The sequence below is a fragment of the Stenella coeruleoalba genome (genome assembly GCF_951394435.1).
Source record: "Stenella coeruleoalba genome assembly, chromosome: 12".
Lineage (NCBI taxonomy): Eukaryota > Metazoa > Chordata > Mammalia > Artiodactyla > Delphinidae > Stenella > Stenella coeruleoalba.
This window is the reverse complement of record NC_137158.1, coordinates 40,686,168-40,705,041: the sequence shown is the minus strand read 5'-3', so window position 1 is coordinate 40,705,041 and position 18,874 is coordinate 40,686,168. Positions and strand designations below refer to the sequence as shown.

General features: G+C 46.2%; 1 protein-coding gene across 4 annotated transcripts in view; it reads right to left on the bottom strand.

Annotated features, from left to right (window-relative positions):
• Positions 1–18,874, bottom strand: part of ARMC2 (armadillo repeat containing 2) — a 268,510-nt gene that overhangs the window by 15,538 nt on the left and 234,098 nt on the right. For all 4 annotated transcript variants that reach the window (XM_079939293.1, XM_079939291.1, XM_079939292.1 and 1 more), the window contains 5 exons: positions 16,150–16,465; positions 4,378–4,500; positions 3,958–4,071; positions 1,859–1,991; positions 1,346–1,506 (listed from right to left, as the gene is read on the bottom strand). In XM_079939293.1, coding sequence (XP_079795419.1) covers positions 1,346–1,506; positions 1,859–1,991; positions 3,958–4,071; positions 4,378–4,500; positions 16,150–16,465 — 847 coding nt within the window. The remainder of the gene's footprint in view (positions 1–1,345; positions 1,507–1,858; positions 1,992–3,957; positions 4,072–4,377; positions 4,501–16,149; positions 16,466–18,874) is intronic.

Sequence of the window (18,874 nt, the reverse complement as noted above, 5' to 3'; positions counted from 1 at the left end):
CTGCCACAGTTGAGAACTGAATTAAGGCAAGTTGAGCAGGCTTCTGCGCCTGGCAACCTGAGAAAGCTTCACGTCCACGGAGCAGACTGTGAGCCTCAATGATTTAAAGTCACGCTCATTTTTCCTACTCTTATGCAAAATTTTATTTACCTGGAAAAAAGCAAATTTCACATCAACCTAGCACACCCGATTCTTTCAAATAGCTTCAGGTTCCGAGTTCCTGTTTAATAACATGTCGTTACGACACAGCGTTTATGAAGCACTTTCACAACCGTGATTTGAGGCCTTGCTGTCTGTCAGGCTCTGGTATCAGGTTCTTTGTACAGGTCTGCTCATTTATTAGCCTTACAGGTCTGCAAAGTGGACATCAATCATCCCCATCTTAGACATGAGAAATATAAGCTCAGAGAGGTTAAGCCCAAGGTTAAAAGCTTGATAAAGCGAGGCCTTAACTCAGAATTGTCTGACTACAGCCTTCTGGTCTTCCTGGAGTGTTCTTAGGATGCTTGTTTGATTTTCACGACTCTCTGCAACAGGGCAGGGATATCACGTCCCCATTTTACAGACGAAAAGACGGGTTCTGAGAGATTCTCCTGTCGAGTCACCCCCCCCCCCCCCCCCCCGAGAGAGGCTGGATTTGAATCCACAGCCTCTGAGTCAAACCGAGTCTTTCCACACGGCCTTGCTGATCCAGCACAGTGCCTAGGCAATGGTAGGGACGCCTCCGTTTTGGAAAAGAGATTATTTAAACACTCAAACTCATTTACTGACCCAAACCACTGCTGTTAGACCTAACCCAGGATGAAAAAATTATCCTAAAAATAGAAATTTTTCAAGGTAAGACACTCTCATCTTTCCTTTGGTTTGCATCAGTGATTTCCCACCGTTCAATGTAGGGCCCCACTGTAATGTCACATAGTTTCACAGACCCTCCCTCACATAATTAACATAGATGCTAATGAACACGTACGGGTTCATGAAAAGCGTGACTTAATTCAGAGTAGCTTTCAGCTGTATTTCTCAATTACGACAATGTCTATATACTTTTTAAAGAACAGCAATACATTTATGCCTAGATCTTCTATTTATGCAGTTTACAGAAAATGCAAACAAGGGGGAAAAGCCACAGAAGAAATCATGACATCAGGCAATGAGTTAAAAGTCCTTGCATCCCACTGTAAATAACATTCAGCCTCTTCCAGAGAGCTCCAAATTATAATCATCTTTAACATGCTCTTGTTATTTATAGAAACAAAGCCACCCAAATGCCTACCAATCTTTACCCATACAGGTCACAGAAAACAATTTTTTCTCATTTTGAAAAAGCTCACAGTCAGGGTCTTACCTAAAAACGATGAGAGCAGGACTAAGAGTGTGTTGGCGGCCTCATCTCCAAAGCATGACGAAGCACTGGTGATATTTTCACTGAAGTTCCATAAAGTTTTGCACACCAAGCAGGCCAGCTGCCAATCAGTGGGACCAAAATCCCTTAAACAATCCACTAACCTGAGTTAATAAAAGTCAAATTGAGAAGTTATTAGGACAGGATCTCTTTAATTTTTATATTTTTAACATGATGCTTAACTTTCTGTGATATTTCATATGCATTATATATAATTCAGTGTTATTAAAATTAATTTCATATCTACAAATTTAAGCAGCTCTAAAGTAGCAATAACCCACTTCTGAATTATTTTAAACATCCAATGGAACCTAAATCCCCTCTTTAGCCCTAGCTTGGCACTTCCAAATGTTGAAATACCTCTGCCTGGGAGAAGTGAGGAAAGGGACCCAAGCTCCCCGGAATACTACGTCCTCTGAATCCTGACAGAGTCAGGACTCCATGCCTTGAACTTACTTTTTAATGCCACCTCCTTCTTTTAGGATGACACGCTTGTCTTTATCCACGGTGAGGTTTAGAAGAACACCACAGGCAGAAAAGCAAATATCCTGACGCTTAGCATCCAGCAGAGCAATCATGAACTTGTGAACTGGGAGGGCAGAGAACGAATGCAGGCCAGTAAAGCTCAGGGGCCCCAGCTGTATTTCATTTCTCAAATGGCAAAGGGTAAATGGGGAGCAGCTTGCAAAACTGGAAACCCTGCTCGGGGACTCGGTCCACTCTTCCTAAGTGGACTTCACCCACTGCTCAGAAGCACCTTCCCCAACATCCACCACTTCAGAACCTGCTCCCTGCCCCCCAGGCCCCCTGTCCCCTGATATTGCTGTATCTGCCGAAGGCGTCAGCTCCCCCTCCCAGGCAGTGGTAGAGCCCCCGCCCATGGAGAGGAGGGAACCACGGGCCTTCCAATCACACAGGTGCCATTCATTTCATCTCTACACAGGTGCCATTCATTTCATCTCTAACTTCTGGTTGTTCTCCAGGGCCCTTATGAACCTCCAGCAGCAACTTTCTTTAAATACACAGCCCTGGGAGAGGGGAGCACAGGCTCCAGTGGAGATCTTCCTGGAAGTCTTCCAGAGCCACGGTTTGTAAGAGAAGACTCACGCAGACCGCAGGAAACAAGCCTGTAGTGAGGCCGGACTTCCAGGGTAGGGGATGTCTCATATCAGGACAGGCTCCCAGCCTTCCCTTACTCCTAGAAATGGAACTGTTTGTCCTGTCTTCTCATCCCCCAGCAGGGGCTGGGCAAAGGGTTGGGGGAGAATGAATAAGGTGTGTGCTCTGTTCTACTGCTCACCTGAGAGGTGGCCACCCTGTGCTGACCTTGGCCTACTGATGTGTCACACAGTAAGCTTGGCAAAGGCTGCATCACATGTAAGTGTGTTTTTAAGAGTCTAAAGAATATACACTAGGGCTTCCCTGGTGGCGCAGTGGTTGAGAGTCCGCCTGCTGATGCAGGGGACACGGGTTCGTGCCCCGGTCCGGGAGGATCCCACATGCCGCGGAGCGGCTGGGCCCCTGAGCCATGGCTGCTGGGCCTGTGCGTCCGGAGCCTGTGCTCCACAACAGGAGAGGCCACACAGTGAGAGGCCCGCGTACCGCAAAAAAATAAAAAATAAAAAAGAATATACACTAAAATGTTAACAGTTATCTCTGGGGTAGTGTTTTTTTTAATCTGTATTATCCAAAGTTTCTATCATGAACATAAATAATTAGGTATTTTTTACCGTTTTTACATGAAATATTTAAGACATACAAACAGTATGTTTAGTATACACTCTTGTGTACCTGCTACCCAGTTTAAGAAATAAAACATTACAGATTCAATTTTATATTTGGGGGCAACCATTCAAATGTAACTTTGTCTTAAATGTGGAGTTTCTCATTTCCAACTACATTTATACTCTATTCCATTACCCTGTGAGTATTACATAAATAATATCCAAGGTTGTTTTGCAGGTTTTAAAACTATATTAATGGCATTATTTCATATATGTCCTCCGACTACTAGCCTTTTTGCTCCTATATTACACGTTTGAGGTTGACGCATGGTGATACATGAACTTCTAGCTCATTTATTTTCATTGCTGTAGAAGCTTGGTTGCATGAATATACTGTAATGTATTTATCCTCTTACCTGTTGATGGACATTTAGGTTATCTCCAGTTTTCACTGTTACAAGCAGTACTATAATAGACATTCCAGTACATGATGGAGAATGTCTTTTGAGTCCATTCCCATGGACAGAAATGATGTGTACAGATTACTTGTTTCTCTTCAACACACGCACACGCACACACACACAGGCACACATGCGCCATCTCAAAACTCAGAAGACCACTTGTGAAGGAGAGGGAAACGCTAAGAACACAGCCTAGGTCCGTCTTGGCCTCCTGAGCTGAGAGCCTTACGGATGGACGGAACAGAATGTGAGGCATCACTTGTGCCAAAGCAGAAACAAGTATCACGTTGTCATGACCCAAGCTGCAAAACCGCTCAGCTGTTTATTGGCAAGACATGCCTGTTTATGAATGTGAGTGTCATTAACTCACCATTTTTCTGCACAATGAAATCACAGATATCATGGTCCTGGGAGAGATTTCCAAAAACGCGCACAGCCTCCAGGATTCCATCCATGTTGTGACTCACAAGAAGCTTTAAGAGCACTGGGTTTTGTGACCAGAGAAATAAAATTAGTGAACTTAAGTTTCAATTTAAAGGCTATTAGAAACCAATATCATGCTAAATACTGATAATTTTAAAATTAATAATAAAATTCCAACTATAGGGGACGTTAGCCAGAACTAAGAAACTAATGTGTCCCCATATTCAACTTTCTTAGAATTAAATCAGGCTCTTAGATAGTAGCACCAGAAACCAGAAAATATAAATGCCTCCAGTTCTGTGTTTAGTTAGTAAAGTCAAAACCTTAAATGAACATGCATCTACCCAAACCCAACTCTGAACCTTACATTCAGCAATATATAGCTTTTTGTCTTGAATTATGGAATTCTTCACTTGGTAGTAAGATAAGTTGTTGATCGCTGCCGTAGTGTTGATCACCAGCTCCTCACAATCATCAATGGACTTAGATTCTGAAATAAAGTGAGGACAAGGGCGTCAAAGACTCACTGCAGGGCAGAAACCACAACATCCTCACTGCAACCCCAGCAGTGGCAGGGACAAGCCGTTGTCCCAGGCAAGGGCTGTGTGAGGGCAGTGTTTGCCCTCGCTGTTTGCTGCTTTATTTCCCATGACTCTTCCTGCAGGGAAATGCACCAAAGGCAGGGGACCACTCTGGGCCAGGGTTTGGAACACTCTAAGCTCAGTCCCTCCAGCCAAGGGTCTGGAAACGTTGGGCTGATCTAGTTCCTGTGTACAAAGGTGCCAACACCACTGAGCAGAGCTTGTTTGCCCTGACCCAGAGGTCCCCCGGGCCCCCCACCCTGGAAGTCTGTTCCCCAGACCTGCCCCCCTCCCAAAAGAATGGCCCTCAGGTCATAATCTATCTATAACTCCTATCAACGCTGCCTTCGAAACACGCAGTCTGATCGCCTCTCAGCTCCTCTGCTACCACCTAGTCCATCTTTCACCTCCTCACTGGCTTCTCTTCTTCTGCCTTTGCCTCTCTGAGCCTGTCCTCAACATGGTGGTGCTTTAAAATTCACTCAGATAACACCACTCATCTCATCCAGCCCACAGGCCTGACCCAGCTGCCCCAGTCCTTACCTCCCTGGCCTCATTTGCTGCTCCAGCCCCCAGCTCCCCCCATCCCCATGCCAACCTCACCAGTCTTCTTGCTCTTTTTGAACATGTCAGCCTGATCCCGCCCAAGAACCTCTGCACTGATAGTCCCCCTGTCTGGCATATTCCTTCCTCCAGTTATCCAGGCTCACTCCTCATGTCCTTTGGGCTGTTGCTTAGCTGTCACCTTATTGGACATACTTTCCTCAGCCACCCTATATAAAATAGCACTGTTACTCACTTTCCCCTCCCCCTCTTCTCTGTAACACATGTGACCACCTGACTTGTTATGTGTTTAATGTCTGTCTTCCAGCTCTAAGGTGTAAGCTCCACAAGACTAGGGACTTCTTCTATTCATCACTGCATTCCCAGCATCTAGAACAGTGTCTGCACAGAGCGGTGCTCAATAGATAACTAATAAGAACCTACTGTACAGCACAGGGAACTCTACTCAATACTCCGTAATGACCTACATGGGAAAGGAATCTAAAAAAGAGTGGATGTGTGCATATATATAAACACAATATTGTAAATTAACTATACTCCAATAAAAATTTAAAAAAAGAAAAGAAATCATTCCCTCTGGAACTCCCCCCGGAAATATCGACTAACAAAACAGAAAACTGTAGCATTTCAGTGTCTTGGGGTGGATCAGAATAAAGCCTAGATGATAAATTTTTGAAGCAAAATAATAATAATAAACTTCATTGTTGTAAAAAATAAATAAATAAATGTTTGCTGAATGCAAGAATGAATGAATGAATGAATGAACCTTTAGCTTAGCACATAAGACCCTTAGTTATTTTGTCCCTGCCTTCCACTCAGCCTCCAGACTCATCTCCTGGTGACTGAGACCACAGTGCAGAGAAGGGCAGATGCAGGGATGCCAGTCCGGAACCTCCTGTGGTGTTCCAGATGGCAAATAAAGCTGAGGCTGGGGTGACGGCGGAGATGGAACAGGGAAGCCAGGCTGGAAAACTATTTAGGGAGGAAAACGGACAGTGTGTGGTGAAGACTAGATTGGGGGATGAGGGAGAGGAATCACTCAGGATGAGCTCTGGGTTTCTGGATTACATAATTGGATGGACGGCAATCCCATACTCTGAATTAATGGGAAGAAAGGCCAGGTGGAGGAAAGGTCATGAGTTAGACATCTTGAGGTGCTTCTCAAGTACCCACAGTTGATGAGATTAGGTAAGGCAGGTGGACATACGGGTCTGGGAGTCAGAGGAAAACGCCAGGAGTCTGGTTATACTAAACTAGCTATAGCAGCCTCTGCCTCTCACCTCTGACCCTGCACACGCCCCCTCCACTTCACCCCCCGCCCTGCCCCGTGCCTGGAGTACATTCACCCCCCTCTCCACCCAGGCATCGGTCACCGCCTGACTGGGAAGCCCTTCCCCAGCCTGGGAGGGAATAACCTCAGTGCCCACGCATGTCTTGGGCCCTGATTTGCCCACTGGGTTTTACTGGTTAAGAAGTACCTTGTACCTCTTTTTTTAAAAAATTCAAGTATAGTTGATAAACAATATTACCTCAGGTATAGAACACAGTGATTCAATATTTTTACAAATTATACTCCATTTAAAGTTATTATAAAATATTGGCTATATTCCCTGCGCTACACGATATATCCTCGTTGCTTATCTATTTTATACACAGTAGCTTGTACCTCAATCCCCTACCCCATCTTGCCCCTCCCCCTTGCCTCTGCCTACTGGTAACAACTAGTTCTCTATCTCTATGAGTCTATTTCTGTTTTGTTGTCTTCATTTGTTTGTTTTCTTTTTTTGGATTCCACATATAAGTGAAATCATTACAGTATGTCTTTCTCTGTCTGACTTACTTCACTTAGTATAATACCCTCTAGGTCCCTCCGTGTTGCTGCGAATGGCAAAATTTCATTCTTTTTTATGAGTAAGGAAGTGCCTTTTATCTCTTGTATGAAACCAAAGTTCCTCCGGGATAAGAGGGAGGCTGTGAGCTGAGCAGGAGGACTCTGCGAGCTCTTACATTCTCTGATTTAATTCTCCCTCCTTTCGGCCTTCTTTTCATTAAAGAGAATGACCTTTCTACGTTTACTCTATTCAAAGGGAAATTCAGGCATTTGTTACGCTACAGAAAACACGTACTGGCCCTTCAGCCAGTGGTTCCTCCACCCACAGCAGCCAGCATGGGCCCAGCACCTGGCAGACACTCAATGAATACCTGGAGAAAGAAAGAATAAATGAGGCCCTAATTGCCTGGTTTGTTAGTTTAAATACATGGGAAGGGAATAAAGAACAGAATTATCTTGGACTTCAGTATGGATTCTACAGCAAGGAAATATCCTACTGGCCTCAGGTTTCTAGAAGATCTGTAAAAAGATCCCAGGTGTTTTTGAGGGAGGCAAGGTAAAAGTAGGGACATAGGACCCCCAAAAGTATCCTCGCTTGCTTCGCTGCGACTCTGGAGCTGGAATCCTGATCTTCTACCTGCTGGCTGCGTGACCTTGTTCAAGTCATTTAAACTCCTTGGGCCTCAGTTTCCTTGTCGGCAAAGTGGGATAATAACTGCACCTACATTACAGATTTGTTACAAAGTTTAAATGCGTTAATACTTGTGAAGGGCTTATAAAAGTGCGTGGCACACTGTGGGTGCTAAATAAACATCTGTTAATGAACAGGAGGGCTGTCCAGAATGATGGCTCATGGGGAATGGCTTGAGTGAATGTCTAAAACTTAGCAAAGAGGAATTCTCATCCCTGGTTCCCTCCATCCCTGGACTGATGACAAAAGATCTTGGGCAGTGTCTAGGAATCTGTTTTTTTCTCTTGCCTTGGTAGGAGAATTTATTAGTTTGCCCAGAAAAAGGAATGTAGCTCTTATGTGTCACCACCCCGCTGTAGGACCTCACGTTTGGGAGCAGGGATAACGTCTGGCATCTGGGGCAAGAGGAGAGACATTCACAGCTACTAGGCATCTATCATGAACAGCACCAAGCACTTTCCATGCATTTAACCCCACAGAAGTTATTTATTAATAACGCTTTAAATGCACTTACATTTAAACCCACAATAATTAATACTCTAAAGGTGCACCTGCCTCAGTCAGCTCAGGCTGCCATAACAGAATGCCGTAAACTGAGTGGCTCAAACAACAGGAAATTATTTAACAGCTCTGGAGGTGAAATGTCCAAGATCAGGGAGCCAGTATGGCTGGGTTCTGGTGAGGGCTCTTCCTGGCTTGCAGATGGCTGCGTTCTCTCTGTGCCCTCATCTAAACCTAATTATCTCCCAAATGCTCCATCTCCAAATACCATCACCCTGGGGGTTAGCGCTTCAACACGTGAATTTGAGGGACACAGTTTAGTCCACAGCAGCCTCCTAATATCCCATTTTCTCCTCCCAGATGAGAACATTGAGGCTTAGACAAAAATACCTTGCCTGATTTCATAGAGCACACGTGTGAATCCAGGGCTGCCCGACTCATCCATCCTGCTCTTTCCACAGCATCTTGCTGAGTGCCTATTAGAGCCAGTTGGGGCAATAATTTGCCTCCAAAGAGCATGAGGCACCCACCCAGCCCTCTGTAGCGGACTCATGAATATAAGAGAATCTGGAATTTGGAGATTCCACTAAGGCAGCAAATCGCTGCATCTGGGCGCTTGCTGAGAAGGCTGGTCCTTACTAGAAATATTTTTTATTTTAAAACACCCTCTGCAATGAGACTGGCCTCTGGAGGGGAGTCCTGGGGTACAAGCAACTCCTCTGTGAGGGGAGTAGGGCTGGGGAGAGGTGGAGGACAAGGTCCCAAGGGATGCCTTTCCCACGTGCCTGGGGGGAGGGTGCAGTGCAGCAAAGGTGTCAGGCGGGGAGGAGTGAGGACTAAGTGAGCACAGGGGACTATCAGGGCAACAGCTGCCTTGCCCTCAGGCAAGTGAGCAGGTCAGAGTCAAGCCGGCCCTGGCCTGCTTTCCAAAGCCACTACCAGGCTGGCTAAGGGAGGCAGGCGCTCTGAAGACCAGCTCCCTCTCCCAGGATCTGATTGCCCTTCTGCACTGATGCAGGGACTCCAGGTAGGAACCAGCAGAGACAAGTTTCGGGGGGCCTCGTAGGGCTCAGGACATTCGTCCCTGCAGCTGAGCTGCCAAGGGGAGGGTGCAGGCGTATGACCCTCTGTCAAGGTCACTTCACCCCACCACAGCTTTTCATGGGAGGTCAAATCGTTCAGGAGATAAAACAGACAAGGGATCCCACTGCCTGCCCAAACAACTGCCCAGCATGGCAGGCTAGAGAGAAGGGTTTCGTCACTTGGGCTTAACCTCAGACAGCACTGAGCTCTAACATGCAGAGACTGAAGCATTCTCAAGTGAGACCTTCCACCACCCACATCAGGACCAGCCGGGGAGCTTTAAAAAATGCAGACTCCTGGGTTCCACACCTCACTTGATCAGTCACAACTTCTGAGGGTAGGGTGAAGAATCTGTGTCTTTCATAAGCTCCCTGCATGACTCTACGCACAAAGAAGTTTGCGAAGTACCAGATTTGAGTTTCACTGATCGCTTTAGAGCAAAAGAAAGAAAGTAGGCTATTCCCGAGTGACAGTAACCTCAAGAGGGTGCACTGGAGAGACCTCACATGGGAATCCCCCAGTGACCAAGACAGAGCACCTACCCTCCCAGAGGACTTGGTGATGGAGGAACGGAGGGGACAGGCCCTAGTCTCCTAAGGACTCTAGCCAGGCCCCCCTGGTTAACCCTTTCAGCTCTGGCCAAATCTGCTTCTCAGCCTTTCTTCTGCCTCCAAAGCATCAGTTTCCTAGAAGTCAAACACAAATTATCCATTGTACCTTTAGTTCATAGGAAGAAATGTAATTTCTAAGCTCAGAAGATACATATAAGACCAGGAATTTCCTCACTTCACACGTGAATATTAATAATTGCAGGAAGATGAATCATGCAGAGCTTTATTTCTTGACTATCCACAGTGATGTGTCCAGGGGTCTAAGGGCAGGTCCTCAGGCTCTCCCCAGGTAGCTAGTCAGGTGAAGCGATTTGGCCTGCCAGCAGATGAGAACTCACCGGGTGGGTTTCAGACACCTGCCAGCACCTCACTAGCCAGAGAGGCTAAAGGTGATTCTCTGAGCAGTGGGTTTCAACATTTAAGGGGCAGAAGAATCAACTGGGAGCAGGGGAGTAGTTGAAATGCATATTTCAAGACCCTAAAACCATCCCTCAGGTAAAGCCTTTTTCTGGGTAAGACCAGAAACTAGAAAGCGTATTTTAATGAGCCCCATAGCTGACTCTGAGGCAGCTGGATCCCTGACTTCTGGGTGGAGAAGAATTGATCCTCCAGATGCAGAAGGATCATCAGAAGACAGGGAGATAGTATGGTCCAAGTGCTGGAAGTTTTGAGGTTGTTAGAGAAACTGAATTTCTGGAACAGCTCGATGCAGGTTTGCACAGACGGTTTAACGTGCCGTCAGCAGCTTGGAAGACAGTCCCACACTAAATGTGTAGGTTTTTGAGTTATCATGTGGAAGTGATTAAGTCACAAGGAAAGACCTCAGTCGGAATTTAATAATCCTTCCTTAAGACCAGCAACATGCAGGGACTTCCCTGGTGGTCCAGTAGCTAAGACTCGGAGCTCCCAATGCAGGGGGCCCAGGCTCGATCCCTAGTCAGGGAACTAAGATCCCAAGTGCAGCAACAAAGATCCTGCGTGCCTCAACTGAGACCCCGCAGAGCCAAATAAATAAATAAACATTTAAAAAAAAAAACAGCAAAAAAGGATCAGCAACATGCAGAGTAACCCCGTCACTTACTAACTTTGTGACCTCTAAAAGTCACTTTATCTCACTAAGTCTGTTTCCTCCTCTGTGAAATGGCTAAAATAACAACAACCTACTGTCACACAGCTCCTGTGAGGTAACAGATGTGAACATGCTTCTTAAACTGCGTGGCTATGATAGTGATCATTTTGTAATGTACAGAAATATCAAATCACTACGTTGTATAGCTGGAACTAACATAATGTTTTCGGTCAATTATACCCCAGTTAAAAAATAAATAAAATAGGGCTTCCTTGGTGGCGCAGCGGTTGGGAGTCTGCCTGCCAACGCTGGGGACACGGGTTCGAGCCCTGGCCCGGGAGGGCCCCACATGCCGCAGAGCAGCTAGGCCCGTGCGCCACAACTGCTGAGCCTGAGCTCTGGGGCCCACGTGCCACGGCTGCTGGGGCCTGCACGCCTGGAGCCCGTGTTCCACAGCGGGAGAGGCCACGACGATGAGAGGCCCACGCACCGCGGCAAGGGGTAGCCCCCGCTCGCCACAACTGGAGAGGGCCCGCGCACAGCAACGAGGACCCAACAGAGCCAAAAATAAATAAATGAATAGGTTTATTTTAAAAATTAAATAAGTAAATAAAATAAAAATAAATCACACAGCTCCACAACAAGGGAAGGCACGGTCACTTACACTCCCACACGCCAAAAGCTGGGCTCTGTGGCTCTGTCCTCTCAGCTTCCATGTTCTGTATACCCCATGCTGCTGGCACTTTTCATAAGCTTCTTGTCTATACACCTGATATTCCCCCACCACGTACCCTGAGTTCCCTGAAAGCAGATACCAACCTATACTTTTTTAAACGTTGTGCTGGCCTGAGTGTTTGTGTTCCCCTCCAAATTCGTATGTTGAAGCCCGACCCGCAATGTGACTATATTTGGAGATAGGGCCTGTGAGGTGGTAAAAGTCAAATGAGGTCGTAAAGGTGGGGCCCTCATCCCACAGGGCTGGTGCCCTTAGAAGAAAAGGAGGAGACACCAGAGCTCTCTCTCCACCATGTGAGGACACAGCAAGAAGGTGGCCATAGACAAGCCAGAAAGAGGAGTCTCAGCAGACACCAACCCTGCTGGCACCTTGACCTTGGAATTCCAGCCTACAGACTGTGAGAAATAGATTTCTATTGTTTAAGCTACCCAGTCTGTGGTATTTTGTTATGGCATCCTGAGCAAACTAAGACAAACCTCTTTTAACATACAGCATAGGACTGATTATGCAGTGAAGACTCAATAAATGAGTGGCAAAGTTCAAAGATTACCCCAACACATCATTTTCATCAGGCATGAATGCTTCTTCCACAACAACACAATCTTTCAGAGTCTGGTACGTAGTGGCGAAGTAGATCACTCTAGATGGCAGTCAATTTCCTTGCACACTAGTAGGCAGAGGTGCCCATGGGAAATGACAAGGCCTAAAAAGTGGAAGGGGGGGTGCTATGGACTGAACTGTGCCCCTCCCAAATTTGTTTGTTGAAGCCCTCACCTCTAATGCGCCTGTATTTGGAGGTAGGGCTGTTAGGAGGTAATTAGGGTTAGATGGGTGAAGTCCTTATCCAATAGGATTGGTGGCATTAGAATAAGAGGAAGAGAGAGAGAAGGCAGCCGTCTATAAGCCAGGAAGAGAGGTCTCACCAGAACCAACCACACCGGCACCCTGATCTCAGACTTTCAGCCTCCAGATGTGTGAGAAAGTGTCTGTTGTTTGAGCCACCCAGCCTATGCTATTTTGTTGTGGCACCCTAAACAGACTGAGACAGGTTTGGGTGCCTAGCAGTGAGGTGCTACTGTAACAAATACCTAAAAGTATGGAGGTGGCTTTGGAACTGGGTAATGGGTAGAGGCTGGAGGAGTTCTGAGATGTATACAAGAAATACGGATGTTAAAGGTTGTGAAATAAAATTCATATTTTATGCCAAGACAAGAAAAATTTAAACATAGAACTTCTTCTCTGCTCTTTGGCCTCCTCTCTCCCCACACTGTGCTTTGTGTATCTGCCTTATGCATCGACCAAACCTCTCCCATCGGTAGGAATACCTGTTCAACCATAAAGAGCAACATTCTCCTAGCATCAAGACGACTCCCTCCTTAAAAGATAACATTCCTTCTTGATCTTGTAAGGGGTCACATGACCCACCAGGATGATGCTTAGATCTGGATTATGTAAACTGTCAATAACACATCATTTGACGTACAGCCTTCTGCCTCAAAAAAACTTATGTAACTGTGCCTTGATTTCTAACCAGTGGAACAGTTCTCAAAGCTTTCTGAGATGCTCTTCCTGGGTTATAATCCTCAAATTTGGCTCGAATAAAATTTTCCAATTCTTTCTTTGATCCACTGATTTTTTTTTAATATAAACTTATTTATTTATTTATTTATTATTTTTGGCTGCGTTGAGTCTTCATTGCTGCACGCAGGCTTTCTCTAGTTGCAGCGAACGGGGGCTACTCTTTGTTACAGTGAGTGGGCTTCTCATTGCAGTGGCTTCTCTTGTTGCGGAGCAAGGGCTCTAGGCTCACAGGCTTCAGTAGTTGTGACACACGGGCTCAGTAGTTGTGGCACACAGGCTCTGCAGTTGTGGCTCGCGGGCCCTATAGCGCAGGCTCAGTAGTTGTGGCGCATGGGCTTAGCTGCTCCGTGGCATGTGGGATCTTCCCAGACCAGGGCTCGAACCTGTGTCCCCTGCGTTGGCAGGCAGATTCTTAACCACTGCACCACCAGGGAAGCCCTCTACTGATTAATTTTTTGTCAACAGGGTGATTCCGGCAAAAGCTCAAAGACAAGAGAGAGCTGGAGAGAAAGCTTCCATCTTCTTAGAGAACACAGAAATAATCATGAATACAATGCTGTTAGAAAGATGGACATTAAAGGCCACTCTGACAAAGTCTCAGATGGGAAGGAGGAACAGGTCCTTGGAAACTGCAGGAAAGACGATCCTTGTTATAAAGTGGCAAAGAATTTGTCTGAATTGTTTGTGTTCTAGTGTTTCGTGGAAGGTCTAGTTTGCGAGCAACGATACTGGGTATTTAGCTGAGAATTCCAAGCAAAGTGTTTAAGGAGAGGCTTGGCTCTTCCTGACTTCTTACAGTAACATATAAGAAGAGAGGGATGAACTGAAGAAGTTGTTAAGCAAAAGGAACTAGAACTTGAAGATTTGGAAAATTCTCAGCCTGTCCATATTGCAAGAAAGAAGAAAGCCTGTGCTGGAGAGAATACCAAGGGTGTGGTTGGCCTATCACTCAGTAAAGAGTTTACGGGATTATGTGAGCAGAAACACTGCCAATTTGAACTGAAGCTGAGACAGGACCAAACGAAGGAAGGCTGTCAGACTCCTTGGATTTGACAGGACAGAGTGTACAGCTATTTGGCTGTGAATATGCACTATTCTTCTAGTAGAGAAGAGAATGTCCCCAGTGGTGATTCAGAGATCACCAGGGCCACTGCCTCAGTTTCAACAGGCCACACTGGCCTCCACCCCAAAGCTTTGAGGGCAAGACTGCCCTGCAGAGCCCTGGTGGCCTAACTGACAGAGCTGTGGAGGAAGGGCCACTGTCCCAGTGGGTCTGTAAGGCAAAGCATCTAACCAAAGAGGATTATTCTCAAGCCTTAAGGTCTGATGGGGGCTTCCCTGGTGGTGCAGTGGTTAAGAATCCGCCTGCCAATGCAGGGGACACAGGTTCGAGCCCTGGTCCGGGAAGATCCCACATGCCGTGGAGCAGCTAAGCCCGTGCACTGCAACTACGGAGCCTGTGCTCTAGAGCCTGCGAGCCATGACTACTGAGCTCACATGCCACAAGTACTCAAGTCCACGCCCCTAGAGCCCAGCTTCACAACAAGAGAAGCCACCTCAATGAGAAGCCCACGCACCGCAACGAAGAGTAGCCCCCGCACTGCAACGAAGAGTAGCCCCTGCTCGCCGCAACTAGAGAAAGCCCGCACACAGCCAAAAATAAATAAATAAAATAAATAAATTTGTTTTAAAAAAAAAAGATCTGATGGAATTCACCTTACTAGGTTTGGGACTTGCTTGCGACCCATCACACTTTCTTTTTTTTCCTATTTCTCTCTTCTGGAATGGGAATGTCTATCCCGTGCCTGCCCCACCATTGTATCTTGCATATAACGTGTCTGGTTTCACAGCTTCAAGCAGGAGAGGAATTGTTCCTCAGGATGTATCATATCTATCTGATTTAGATGATATTTAAATGAGATTTTGGACCTTAGACTTTAGAGTTGATGCTGGAATGAGTTAAAATCTGGGGGGCTGTTGGGATGGAATGAATGTATTTTGCATGTGAGAAGGACATGAAATTGGGGGACCTGGGGTAGAATACTATTGACTGAATTGTGTCCCTTCCCCCAAATTCATACGTTGAAGCCCTAACCCCTAATGTGATTATTTTTGGAGACAAGGATTTTAGGAGGTAAAGTTAAATGAGGTCAGAAGGGTGGTGTCCGTATCTGATAGGGTGGTCTTATAAGAAGAGAAAGATCATTCTCTTTCCCATGTGCACATGCACACATTGAAGAAAAGCCACAGGAAGACTTAGTGAGAATGTAGCCACCTGCAAGCCAGGAAGAGGGCTCTCCCCAGAACAGAATCAGCGGCACTTTGATCTTGGATTTCCAGCCTCCAGAGCTGTGAGAAATAAACTTGTGTTGCTTAAGCCACCCAGTCTGCAGCATTCTGTTACGGCAGCTCCAACTGACTCATGTGGGGTGGGCAGGGGAATGGGACCTGAATGACCAGGGGCTCTAATTACTGATAATGTAAAAAGCTGAAAAAATAAAAAGATAAATAAACTTTAATCGTGTGGGCTACCCCAGGAAAAATTTGGGATTTTAAACTCTGTGGTTACTTTGGCCAATTTTTTACAATCTGATTGGTATGCTTTCAAAAGAAATTGTGATATAATTCACATACTGTAAAATTCACTTTTAAATTGTACAGTTCAGTGAGTTTTAGTAATAATTTGTATTACTATTTTTTTCTTTTTTATCTTTTTTTAAAAAATCTGGACGACGTTTGAGGCAGTTCTGAACAGAAAAGGAATGAATTTTCCTTCACAGCTGAGAAGGCCTGTTAAAGCTAGCCGACTGTACTCCTAAAGCCCCCATGGCACCCGAGCTCCGGTCCATCTCCCGGCAACGCCCTTGCCGCCAGGGGGCCTCATTTCTTACCCAGCATGGCGAGGAGCAGGCCCACGATGCGCGGGTGGGCGGCGATGGCTGGGCCCACGCTAGGGTGGATGGCCAGGTTGGCGAGCACGCGGGTTAGCTTGATGAGTACGTCCTCCGCCTGGGCCGGCCTCGGCGCCTTGGGCCTCTCTTCTCCTTCCCCCAGGGGCTTCTGGGAATGCAGATCCAGTTTGTAGAATGTATGGAATAAAGACAGCAGAGTTGGGATGCTCCCTTTCTCTTTGGAAAACTGCTCACGAGCCTGGTTATTTTTCGCTGTCAGGTTGCCAAGAATAAAAACAATACGAACGACTAAATCCTGCAATAAATTAAAGACAAAGAGTCACAAGACCGAAGGGGTTGGGACAAGTTGTTGGGAAGAAGACAGTATTTAATTAATTCACAATTTAATTAATAGTAAAATGGAACACATCTGGCTTCTTCTGACTTGTACAGTATTTGATTCCCAAGATTGGTGCAAAGTGACAGAGGAGATTAAAAGCATTTGGCAACAATGAAAGAATACAAACTGATTGATGCTGTCAGCAAGGTCTATTAACTTCAGATCCTTCATCTGAAATGCTGCCTGGCCTTTTTTTTTTTTTTTTTTTTTTCCTGGAGAGCAATTAGTTGAGCGGGATGACATTACTAACAATGTGTCATATAAATCTAAGTCTTGACCCAAACAGATTTCTTGAGTATCCACATCTTTTCCTAAAAGTTCACCTCTTGCTGAAGCACTGTGTTTCTAAACCCTGTGTTTGTCCCATAGTGGCTAATCAGCTTGTGTTACAGCAGGCTTTCTCAGCCTGGGCACTGCTGACTTTGGGGGCTGAATAATTCTTTGCTGTGGGGGGCTGTTTATGTTTAGTGGCATTCCTTTCCTACTAGATACCAGAAGCACTTCCCCAGATACCACAACCAAAAATGTTTCAACGTCCCCTGAGGGCAAAATGGCCCCCAGGTGAGAACCACTGTTACAAAGTGTTCACCACTTTAAAGCAGTATTTGCTTTTCTTGACCAGGGTGGTGGTTACATGGGTGACACTTTTATAACTGTTTGCTAAATGGTACAAATGTGTTTTGTGCACCTTTCTGTATATGAGCCATATTTCACAATAAATAAACGTTTCTAAAAAATCCCAAGCTGAGAACACTTTACAATGAACAAGAAACAGAAACAATTATGTTCTTAATTTGACAATAGCAGGCAGACATACCAGTTCAGTGGTTAAAGGAACACTTACTGAGGGGCTACAACTGGCCAGGGTGCTAATGCTCACTGTGCAGGCGCTGTGCTATTTACAGACAAGAAACTGGCTTGGAGAAGCTGCCTTGGTCACACCCAGTGAGGGGTGGAGTCAGGATTTGAACCCAGGATTACCCAGACCTGGAGTCCTTCCTACACCCATGCCTCTCACGTGGCCTGTTATTTACGAACCTCCTTCGACCTACCCTGCTTTCAGAGCAGTAAAGGAATTATCTCCTTTTAAATGTAAATATGTCACCAGGGGGGATTCTGATAAAGGTTAATTTATCAGATCTGTAGTCAGGAATAGCCTTAAGGAACTGGGACAAAGGGCAAAGGGCTGGGTTGGTTTTTCTCCAGGTGGGACCTGGGGGATGGGAGCAGCACTGAGCACTGTCTGTGGCCTAGAGAGAGTGGGTGATCCAGGACAAAGGACAAGACACTGGGGTTTGCCTGGGTCTGCTCTGCCAATACCAACTTATTCCTGCTTGTTCCTGAAAAAGTCTTCCCTGGCCCTGGTGAAGAAGCAGCCAAGCTGCTGCTTGTGAAGCTGGGAATCATTTGCCAACATTAAGAAAGGATGGAGTCTAACAGGATGCGCTGGCCCAGGAGAGCATTCACGCCGGGGGTGTGGGGGGGGGGGCGGGGAACCTCAGCTGGGCAGTGTGCAACCAATCACAGCAGGTGGTCCAGTCAGGGGACCCACTCCTGCCCCCACCCCAACTGGAATGCTAGTCCTTGGGTATATCTTGAATGCTGGGGTCTGGGGGAAATACACACACACAAACAAGGATAAGGCAAGGTGCTCTGAAGAGTTAGAATCGACTTGAGAAGACAAGGCTAGTGCATGAGGGGACACAGCAAAGACTGAAAGGCTAATAAGGAAGAAGCTAGACACCCTAAGGGATTACGACTCCCAGCAAGAGAGCCAGGCAGCCTGCGTCACACTTCGCTTAGCTTCTTTGTGACTCGATTAACTCATCTGTAAAATGGGGGGAATATTGTGTTGCAAAATTAAGAGAAAACAGATAAAGCACAGGGACTTCCCTGGTGGCTCAGTGGTTAAGAATCCACCTGCCAATGCAGGGGACATGGATTTGATCCCTGGTCTGGGAAGATCCCACATGCCGCGGAGCAACTAAGCCCGTGCGCCACAACTACTGAGCCTGCGCTCTAGAGCCCGTGCAATGAAAAGCCCGCGCACCGCAACGAAGAGTAGCCCCCGCTCACTGGAACTAGAGAAAGCCCCGCGCACAGCAACGAAGACCCAACACAGCCAAAAATAAATAAAAATAAATTCATTTAAAAAAAAAAACAGGTAAAGCACAGGTTGTGGTGAGTGATGATTCAGGCACTGTTTTGGGGTTTTTTTTTTTTTTTTTTGGTTACACCACGTGGCTTGTGGGATCTCAGTTCTCTGACCAGGGATTGAACCCGGGCTACGAGAGAGCGCCGAATCCCAACCACTAGACCACGAGG